General features: G+C 31.1%; 1 protein-coding gene across 1 annotated transcript; it reads left to right on the top strand.

Annotated features, from left to right (window-relative positions):
• The first annotated feature begins 213 nt into the window (after positions 1 to 213).
• On the top strand, positions 214 to 11,458 carry LOC108903154. Its single transcript, XM_018705236.1, has 2 exons — positions 214 to 283; positions 10,854 to 11,458. Exon 2 carries the CDS (start codon positions 10,861 to 10,863, stop codon positions 11,245 to 11,247), a length of 387 nt encoding a protein of 128 aa, XP_018560752.1. The 5' UTR covers positions 214 to 283; positions 10,854 to 10,860; the 3' UTR covers positions 11,248 to 11,458.
• The last annotated feature ends 231 nt before the right edge of the window (positions 11,459 to 11,689 follow it).

Genomic DNA, 11,689 nt, shown 5'->3' with positions numbered 1-11,689 from the left:
AAAACCTTGATAGGAATAAAATCGGACTTAAGGCATCCCCTCGGGATCTGCAGGAGTCACCTACCTCGTGACGCGCGATATGTCGTGTCTTCGGCCCGCCCTTGACTTGATTTATCAAGGCAAGGTTGATGCACGCCCTCCCCGGAATGGACAAGGCTCTGGCGGTGAACCGGACTGTTTCCATCGCTTTCTGCACCTTTCCGTATAAAATAAAGCTGAGATACCTCTCGGTAACAGTGACCGAGCGTAGTTTAGTGCAATCTCTACAGTTACACTTAGAAAAGTAAGTTGTTTTACGGAACCATAAACATAAAACCAGTCGTGATATAGGAGACGATTTCTCTAAAACCCGGAAGAGTGTCAGTTGGTGTAAACGTGTCCGGTTAACCGTCTTAAACGCAGTCCAGATACGGCTTTTGATATTTCGCTTCCATTTATGTAAGTTTAGAGTCCACTGCAGTGTCCAGTTCATATTGGAGATTTTCATTCCAGTTATACCTATTTATTCCAGGATAGGAGAGAGCACGAGTTTAAGTAACAGTTTTGTTCCCATAGCGTATAGGTCCTAGATTATCCAGCATTTTTAGACTTTTCTTGGATTAATAGACTGAAAAAATGTAGCTAACCTTTTTATTTTTATAAAAGTCGTACTTTATGCTTTTTTTCTCTCTAGCCTGAAAGCCTTAAAATGAATTTAACGCAAGGCAAGATTATATTTAATATAGATTCACATAAATGAAGACGTTTACAAATAAAATACAACTTTCTAAATGACATAAAGATCAACAATCCGTTGCCACTTTCACGTATACGACATCATGAAATTATAATTTGTTACATTTAAATTCAAATAAATTTCCTCCAACTCTTAACCAATTGGTATTTTCATGAAAAATAACCTTTAATTTAATTTTCACAAATGGCAAAATACCAAAAAAATAAAGAAAAAAAGCTAAATTAGTTAGTCAATATTGACAGTAGTGGCGGTGTTGCTTTCGTCCCCTGTTTGTCAGTAGGTATCTGATCTGTTTAATTCAATCAAACTATAACACAAATAGTACTCAAATCCTATCTGTACATTGCAAGCAGTAAGAAAGTGATAAAATTATAGCAAATTATGACAATTTATGGTTCAGTTTCTTGAAGAATTGGTAAATGTAAAGCAGGTTTCAAAAAAGTTATGTATTATAACAAGCAAATGGCTTAAGGATAGATATTTAAGAGAACGGACCTCAGGTATTACTTCTTGTCGTCATCAAATATTAGTTAAAAATTATGTTTTAAAAAGAAATTTGCCATTCATCTATACCTATATACTCTTTGGAAGACCAACAATAAACAAAAAATTTACATGACAAGAAATCTTCCATTTAAGTATAACCGAAACGAGTTTCTAATCATATATACCTTAATCTCAGAAAAAAGAAAATATGTGTTTAGGAATATGTCCTATGATTATCAAAAACTGAAAATGGTTATATTATTTAGGACTTTTATTTTTAGGGAAAACTACTTAGATGTATGTATGTGTCACATTAATTAAAAAGAAGACAAAAGGTGGATCAGAGACAAAAATTGCGTTTTAAAATATAAAACGACTAAATGTTTACTCAAATAACACCACATTGATATTAAGTAGATTCTTAATATACAGTTTGTCCCGTTTTTCAGGTTAACACCTCTGGAAATGTGAGAAGGCTGTGGACTTTCCGCAATCCAATTTTTTTTTACATATAGCACCCTGAAGGGAGGTTTTATTCTACTACGATTTTTTAAAAGGGTCATTTTTCCAGAAAGTGGTATTAGGTATTTTTTTATCAAAAAGATAATATTACCAGGCTATTCAACACCCATCAAAATACCCATATACCAAATTTGAACCACAAATGTCTATTGAGTGTTTTTTATGTGGTGCCAAACTTCGAAAAATTGCCGTGAAAGTGAAAACAAGTACAAATTGAACAAAGAAAAAATACAGACACTATAAATTTAACAATAATAATAATTAACGTACAAAAAATGTAGATAATGAATTATAAATATTAAGTTGTTAAACAAAAATCTGCAAAACAATCTAAATTAAATTTTAGTTTTCTCGAACTATGGACTTTTGGGGTTTTATAAAGCAAAAATTTTATAAAAACAGACCAAGGAATTTAGATGACCTAATGAATTGCATAAGACAAACTTGTGCAGAGATTACTCCACAACAGCTATGTAAATTATTTTTAAATTTAAGAAGAGGATTGGAAAAATGTTTTCGACTGGAAGGAGGTTTGGTGGAGAAAACTAAAATTTAATTTAGATTAACGTTTTGCAATTTGTTTGTTTAGTATTTACAATTCATTATATTTTTTGTAAGTTATTCATTATATTTTTTGTAAGTTATTATTTTTATAATTAATTAATATAATTAAAAGTTTTAAATTTATAGTTCCTGTATTTTTCTTTGTCCGATTGGTATTTGTTTTCACTTTCATGGCAATCTTTGACCTGCTTATTATAATTTTTAGTTGTCTGATTTATCGAAGTTTGGCACCACATAAAAAAACACTCAATAGACATTTGTCGTTCAAATTTGGATATGGGTATTTGGATGGGTGTTGAATAGCCTGGTGATATAATCTTTTTGATAAAAAAAATGCCTAATACTACTTTCTGGAAAACGACCCTTTAAAAAAATCGTAGTAGGCCAGGATTTTGTCACATCAATAAAATGATTAGTAGAATATAACCTCCCTTCAGGGTACTATTTGTAAAAAAAATTGGCTTGCGGAAAGTCCACAGCCTTCTCACATTTGCAGAGGTGTTAACCTGAAAAACGGTACACACTGTATATAAAAATAAAAAGTGATTAAAAAAAGTATTTCTTTCAATTTTTATTATGATGCATCCTATTTCCTTAAATCGAGAAATTTTTAACCGTTAAATTTTTTCGTATATAAAAAAGGGGTACATTATATCAAAAATTAAAAAAAATACCTTTTTGTCATCACTTTCTGTTTTTTCAGACATCACCGCCATTATTGCAATGAAACATTGGAGAAAATGTTAATACATTTCGAACTTACGACTAGATTTATGAAAAAGGATGTTCCAAAATTAATATTTTTAAATGATTTCTGTGATACCTGTCTGCTAAAAAATATGATTGCATTTTCATTACAAATATCCAGTATCTCTGAAATACAAAAATTTATACACTTTTTTGTTCTTGACAGTAAAATGTGGCTATAAAGTTGTGTATCCACTATTTTAGATACGTTACACATACGCATAGTATTTAAAATTGACTAAAATATGAAATTAAAAGCAAGAAGTAGTTTACAAATTAAGTAAAGTCTGCCTAGTGAAATGACTAGAATGTAATTTCTTCAACATCAAACATTAATCTGCGATTTATATCAACGGTGCGAATAAATTTCTCTTTATTAAAAAAAATAGGTACCTAGATACCGACGTCGGGATGTAGAAAAAATGAATCGTTTAATTTCTGTTTTTACTATGAAACCTTATATATTTAAAACGTAAACAAACAACTGAGTATGTAACAATATCGAAACAGCGCCACAAACAAGCAATAAAAAAATAAAAATCCATTTTAATCCAGCAAACACAATTCATTTCAGTTCCGCTTTGAATGAACGTGTCGGTCTTTACGAGAAACATAACTGACTTATTATCATTCCGATAAATAAAATAAAGAGGATTGGTCCAGGAAATTGGAGCCCAGCGTGCTCTTTGATCTCGTTATTGAATGGCCTTGGTAAATAAAATAAAAGAGGCAAGGTGAACAACACATTTCACTACCGTATTGGGTTCGGTACTCGTGTAGGAATTAAGAAACTGGGTTACATTGGTCCGTTTTGCTCACATTCCACAGCTTATCAAAATATTTACAAGAACTATTTGTTTATATTTGTGACAAAATAATAATGTAAATGTAAATCATTGAATTAAATTGTTTCATTTCATTTTAACATTGGTAGTAAAGATATACCACAGAATCTCAGTGAAAGTAACAAGTTACTATATATTTAAGGTTGTATGAACGATAACGGGTACTATTATCATAATATTGTCATTTTAGGTCACTCACCTGTAACTACTTTCACTGAAAATTAGTTATATTATGTATGATGAAAACACGGCGTTATTTTTTGCGAATACCACGAAGTTTTTAAAGCAGTTTTTATGATTCTCAAGTAGCATAAGAACCACCGTTTATCTGTGAAACCATATAGTATGTTTGCAGCTTTTACCAATAAATACAGTGTTGTTAGTAAGGTGCGACGTTTACTTCCTGAAAACAGAACAAGTTAAATGCCTTTCTTTTATTTCTATTTCTAAAGGATGTCCTAAAATTCACGCAAGTAATTTTGATAGAAAACGCACATTTTTAATTAAAAATTGTAATTTTTTTATTGTTTCTTAAAGTATACAGTACAGAGATATGCATGGATTGGAACATCAGGTAAACGACCTCCACGGTTTTGCTAGCACACTCTTGTCGAATTTTTCCATGACCGACCAAGAGTGGTCAGATGATGTCTCCTGGATGCATTTGTTTCTCAACAATCACTCGCAAATTTTCTCGAGTTTCAAATGCAACAATTTTGTCAATCCATCAAGATGAAAATAAGCCGTCTCGCTGAAGACGATTTTGTTATAATCCATTCAACGAACTCTCTTTGCTCTGCTTGATCTGTAGGTTTCAGTTCTTGAGTCAATTGAATTTTGTAATCAGGAATATGCAAATCTTTCATGATAATACGTTATAGAAAGCTTCTTGAAATGTCCAATTCTTGACCATGGTGCCGAATTGTTGGACTCTCAGCAACACTCTCACAAACTGCCCGATGTTTTGTATTGAACGACTTGAAGGGCAACCAGACTGTTTAAGATCACTAATTGATTCATAGTCCAACCAAATTACACTTGGAGAAAAAAAAAATTATTACCTGAACTGAATACTGAATACCTGAATAAATGGAAATTGTAAAAGGGCTTATAATAAACCTAAAAAAAATAAATGCGTGAGCAGGGGCGGCGGAGGGTTGATTTGGTGGGTTGAAAAGTTATGAAAAATTGTCTGGCGAAAGTTGAGTTCAAATAAAAAAGTATCCAATAAAAAAGTTGTAGATCATGCAAAAATCTACAACTTTTGTAGACGTCACTTTTTAACATAACCTCAAAATTTTAGCCGAGAAAAATGCGAAAAACAGTTTTTTTTCCGATTTTTCGTTTTTTATTTCCCATTTTCGCAAAAATTATTTAATTTTAACGAAACTTGGTGAAAGTATACCTTTCTGTATCTTAAATAACCACAAATTTTTTTAGATAAAAAAATCAAGAAGTTTCTGAGATATTAATTTTTTTCGGCCTGAAACACTTTTTCTTCAAAGAAAAATTCTACTTAGAAAAATCATCGTACAGAGTTCTGCTGGTAATCATTTTTTTCGTTTTGATATATACTTGTTGGTGAAATAAAAAAATTTGTAATCACAATTCAAAAACATGCTCAAAAATGCAAAAAAATGACTTGCAATAATGAATTTTTCAGTTATTGTTGATAATTTGTTACATCAAATAATTTGTTAAAACATCAAAAAAAACTGATTACACCATTCAATTCTACGGAAACTAAAATTAAAAAAAAAATGTGTCTCATAGTGAGACCCAAAACTTCATTTTTGTACAGTATTGCTGTAAAAATCTAAGTCGAATTACAAATGCACAAATGATAAATTATCTCTGGATGATTTGAGATTTCAGCAATACAAAGTATTAACTGCAAAGTCTACTATTGACGCGAAATCCAAAAACCCGAAATTTTTCAAAATCGTTTTATTTTTTTTCTGGCTTTATTTGAAAACGAATTTTAAATAATTTTACATTGCTACTTTTTTCACTCTATTCAACACTTTTGCAATCTGACGTTTTGTCTTCGAGGGGCCATCATCAGATTAATTTTTTTAAATATGTCGCTGCTATTTTTATGAAAAAATCTAAAGCCATTTTTAATTCTGAATTAGATAATATAACTATTGTAATCGCTTAAAAAAGTTTTTAGCTATTATTTAAAATTTTTCCTGACTACGGCTCTGAACGCATTATCTATTGGAGGAAAGAGAGAGAGAGAGAATAAAAGTCAACATAGCACAAAATATCCAACAATTTTTCATCAATCATTAATTTAAAAAGTTGTACCTAATAAAAAAAATAATAGGAATTTATGAAATATTTTATTATTTCAAATTCAAATCTTGCGTGAATTTTGGGACACCCGATAGTAATTTCTTACAAGATTACTTTGATCATTGTGCCTAAATATTTCTATCTGATTTTTAATCATACTACCTATTTCTTTTTATTTGTTCTATATTTTACGATAACAAGCTCATGTAGTTTGGGATTATCTTGAAAACTATGAGGAATAAGAGCGATGATTTTATCGTCCCAAATTTAAAGAATTACTTATAATACTTATAATAGATTAATATCTAACACAATGCATAAACAAAAGTAATTTTGACTAATCTTGTATCTCTGCTTATAAGTATTGCATCGAGAAACAGCAAAAACTGTCGTGTTATCTTTTATGGGTAGAACATTGTGTCGTAGAAGATAAAATCTGAGCCTTTTTTTAGTTTCAAATTGAATTCTTTCTCAAACTTCATCGAATTCACTCTGTACTGACATATGTTTAATGTACAGTATAAAGTTATATTTCAAAAATCATAAATGTACCTAAATTATTTGATCAATTTCAATACAAGCAATAGCAGAGGTCAAATATTGTATCTGAATGCCAATAACATTTGCATTTGGAACCATGCAAACCTCAGATTATAACCCCGTGAGTGGATAATTCGAAACATATTTTGTGATATCGATCATAATTCAATAAAATGTGCTTACAATGGCTTTTAACGATGTGAAATATTGCATTACAATAAATTATAAAATTTGGGTTCGAAACGGCAGAATTTATACTTGATGAAAAATGTTCCATTGCTGTTTAAAATACAAAACAATTCTGCTGATGTAGAAATAATATGTGAAAAACAATGCGTACAAATATATTCCAATTGGTTATTGTATATTACCTTATGTCGTGTTCATAAAGAAATATATAAAAAACAAATTGCAAACTTTTGTAGAGTTTTATGGAAATTTTACAAATGTATCAAAGAATTTTCTAAAGTGACTATAAAAATAGAAAGGCATACATGCAGTTAGATCTCATTTGTTAATATTATTACTTAACTAGTTAAACAACTATAAATGTAAACGTAAATGTAATTAGTAACACAAGTGAACTATTTAAATATAATCAAACTGTGAAGACTAAGCAAATTCTGACAAACATTTTCAGTGACATGAACTTTGTAAACTATACTTTCAAAACGGTATGGCAGCAAATTACGAAATGTAGTTTAGCTTCATAGATTTCAATTTATATAGACTGTAAAGTTGATGCGAATCGACAAAACATTAGTTCGTTAAGTAAATTATGACGACGGAACTTGTAACAATTATTATTTATGACATGAGTCCGCTGATTAATTTGCGAAAATTTAATTTTCTACAATGTTCCCAAACAGTATTGTTTAGGCCATATTGTATCGGTAATTTATTTCAATTATGTGTAATAATCACAAGTTGGGAATTATACTGCTACATATACTCCAATACACCATCAAACTATCGATTATTGCATCTATTTTAAGCATAGTAACTTCATATTTGCTGCTTTTATTATTATATTCATGCATGGAAAAAGTAACAGTAACTTGCAGTGATCAATAATTGAGAAGTGATACAATATATGATTCTTTCTGTGAGCCATGGGCATATCGTGTTTTGTTTTTGAAATACTTTATTTTCGTACTTTGCTCTAGACTTTCGGCATCTTATGTTCTTTCACTATTTCTGATATCTCCCCTTCAGAATCGCCATATTTTTATCAAAATCAATATCAATAATTAAAAAAAAACAATATGTCGACTTTAACCATGGTTCATTGTTTATGTCACTGTAGCAACGAAAAAGTAGAACCTCTAGTAAAAGTCAGATAAGTTAGGATCATTTTGTTTATTATTAGTGACAGGAAGTACAAAATTACAGACCATATCAAAAGGTTACAGTGGCGTAACGTTTTTAAAGGGTCATTTTTAATATATCAAAGAAAATGCACGGTTGTAGATAAAGGATTGTACGGGTATTGTCTGAAGTTGTTTATTTGCGGCATAGTTTTCGTTTTTTTCTTTATTTATTTGGGTACCTATTTTGTCACCCGTGAAAAATGTTTTAAAAATAAATATATAAAATAAAACCTTTGCACCATGTGGATCAGTCAAAGGTTATTTTTATGAAAATAGTTTTGCCTAATCAAAAAATCTCACACTGAAAAAATCAGACAAATAGAAAATATAAAAATATGTACATCACTTAATATCGCGCACTTTAAAAAGGTCGTTAACGTTTCGAAATCTACTATTTTGATTTTTTAACTTTCCGTTTTAATAGGTTTCACAATTTACATTTGTTTGCTTTTGTCTATTTCCATAGCTAGAGATCCCATATGATGTTTATTCTATTATTAATTACTTACTTCATCTCTTAGAATCTGGAGCTAGCATGAATCCAAGTTCACAGAATAATTTGACACGAATCTTTCACCATTCAACATAATAATCACGGTCTGTTTTAATTTTCTTTTAACGGTATTATTATCTTCCTTTTCCAAAATTTTAGCAGAACCCCATTAAATGGTATGACCGTTTTCCCAATCATGACTATAAATTTTAGATTTCTCAAGTACTCGTTTTTTAATGTAATTTTTCTGTTCATCTACTCTAATATTCAAAGGTCGAGAAGTCACTGCAAAATAATGTTTATTGCATTCGCAAGGCATGCTATAAATACAATTTTTTTTAATTGAAAAATATAATTTGGGCGCGTCTTTGATAATAAACTCCATAAAGTATTATTTGTCTGAAAAACTGTTTTAATGTCGAATTTGTTACCTATTTTCCTTAATTTTTCCGATAGTACAAGTACATGTGGAATTCTTTTTGTGGATGTACTCTCTCGGTATTGTCTAACCTATCTAAAGTGCGCAATATCAAGTGGTGGGTTTTTGTATTTTCTATTTGTCTGTTTTTTTTTCAGTACGGTATTTTTTGGTTAAGCAAAATTATTTTCATAATTGTATGATCCGTTTGGCGAAAGATTTTATTTAACAATTTTTTTAAAATTTTTCCTGAGGTGGCAAAATGCTCAAAAAATAAAGAAAGGAAAAAGAGAAAGAAAATAAGGATTGTACCTACATACAACTTATGATAACTTTTACCGCACGAGATTGAACATTGCAAAACGAGCAGTAGTACTGTAGGAATTAAGGGAAAAAATTCTACGCACTGGGCTATTTTAACCGTTCAGTGGTAATTTCTTTTTTATTCTCCTTCCAATATGCTTAGTTTTATGATCCTGATGCGATAATTTCATATATCTATATTTTTTAAAATCGAGTGAGAACCCATCAGCCTTAACACCAAAGATAATAATAGAATAGAATAATTCGGTATTTAAAAATTAAAAAATAAAAAATTTCGTATCTGAGGTTGATTGAACAACGAAAATAATCATAGCTTCACAATACTTTTTAACCTTATTACTAAACCCAAAAGCATAACCACCGGCATTGAATTACACTCGCAACACTGAATGTAACATCGCTCGTCAGTTTAACTCACCAGGCACAGACCGGTTTCAGACTTATTAGTCCTCATCAGTGTGTCATAGGTCCAGCTGTTATAAAGTCGTATACTCCCGACCTAGATATTTTTCAGCTTATATTTCGACTCTTAAGCCATAAACCTATAACTATAAAAAACTAACCTCAAGCCCTTCAAAACCTAACCCCAAACCCTCGAAACCAAACTTCAAATTCTAAAAACTTGAGTTAGAATTCATAGAATGTATATGTTCCACACCAAAGAATAAAAGTCCTTCAAAACTATTTTCAGGAACAGATATTTTTTATTTTGAAACTGCTAACCTCTATTCTTAAATATCTATCCTCAAATCCAAGAATTCTGAGCTAGAAAGTCAAATGAAGGATATTTTCCGAACCAAAGAATGTGGCTTCTTGAAAGCTCTATTCTGAAACTAATATTTTATATTTCTGAAGTTTCAAACCTATGCTATGTCCATAAAAACCTAACCTCAAACCCTTGAAATTTATTCTCAAATCCACAAGAAATAAGTGGATATTTAGATAGATACAATTTCATTCCATAAATTTTAAAAATTTCAGCTAAAAACTCGTTAACTTTATTTATATAAGACTTAAGTCCTTTTACCGCGTCAAGGTCTTTAAAAGGGTTGTTTTTCTGTTTCTTAATTTTACTTTCTTTTTGTTTTTTTCTGTTTTTTTTTGTTTTTGTCTACTGCGAATTTTTATTCAATGTTACAAACATTTTCATTTTATTTTTATTATCTTTGGTGTTGAGTCTGACGGGTTCTCACTCGTCTCGCCGTTCTCATTTTAAAAGATTCCTATACTTATATATCAATATATTGTCGCACCAGGATCACAGAAATTAAGCATATTTGAAGAATAATAAAAAAGAAATTACCAGTGTACGGTTAAAATAGCCGAGCGCGTAGAATTTTTTCCCATATTTCCCACTGTGCGTGCTTAGGTGAGATTTGTAATCAATCGAGTATGTACATACTCATACTCATAACTACTTTTATAAAACTATTTTATTATTTTCTATGTGACTGTTTACATGAGTTATTGCAATTTTAGTACACCGGAATAAAAGGAACTCTTGTTTCAGGATCATCATGAAGCTGTTCCTGGCAGTAATAGCGATCGCCTTCCTGGCGGGAACAGCCAGGGCAGGCCAGTTCTTGGGCGCATATAATTTAGTGCCATCGCCGGTCGTAATACCCCAGACGTACAACGGCATCGGCGTTATCCCGGGCGTCATACAGGCCCCCCAACAACAGACCGACATATCTCACCCCGCAGTAGTTGAAAACGCTATCGCCGAATCCCAACTGCCGCCGGAACTGCTAAATCCATTCTACAAAAACCCCGGCGTGGCATCCGCCCTCGCCAAGGAGTCCTGGTTCACTAACAAGGAGTTCCTAGTGCGCCACCGTGAAGCCGAGAAAATCCCCAGACAAGAAATTTATAAAATCATCTCCAGGTTGCAGCACCGACGATGATAAATCGTTGCAGTTTCTACGTTTTGACTTTTTGTGGCGGGTGAATGGATGGATGTGCGTTTCGGACGATTTATGGAGTGACTCGGATATATGTTGTGTGTGTTGTGATGTTACTATTTATCAATTTGTAAATATATTATTAATGTTTGTTATCATATTTCTTTTAATTCTAGCACCTATGCAGAAATAAATGGGTTTTTATAATTTGGTATATGTACATTTTTTTATATTTGTAACATTTTTCTACTAAACCGCTCATTAGATCTAACAAGAAAAAAACAGACAGAATAATATTCTGTCCTACAACGCTTCTCAAGGGCCTATATGTTAACAAAAATTGGACAACACAACGTACACATAGGACAAAATGAGTTCAAGACGGTGAGAATCACCTCTCAGTGAACTACTACACTACAAAATGCACCATAGTAGGAGTGAATAA

Source organism: Anoplophora glabripennis, unplaced genomic scaffold, assembly GCF_000390285.2.
Source record: "Anoplophora glabripennis isolate ALB-LARVAE unplaced genomic scaffold, Agla_2.0 scaffold67, whole genome shotgun sequence".
Lineage (NCBI taxonomy): Eukaryota > Metazoa > Arthropoda > Insecta > Coleoptera > Cerambycidae > Anoplophora > Anoplophora glabripennis.
This window is presented reverse-complemented; position numbering and strand designations above follow the sequence as displayed.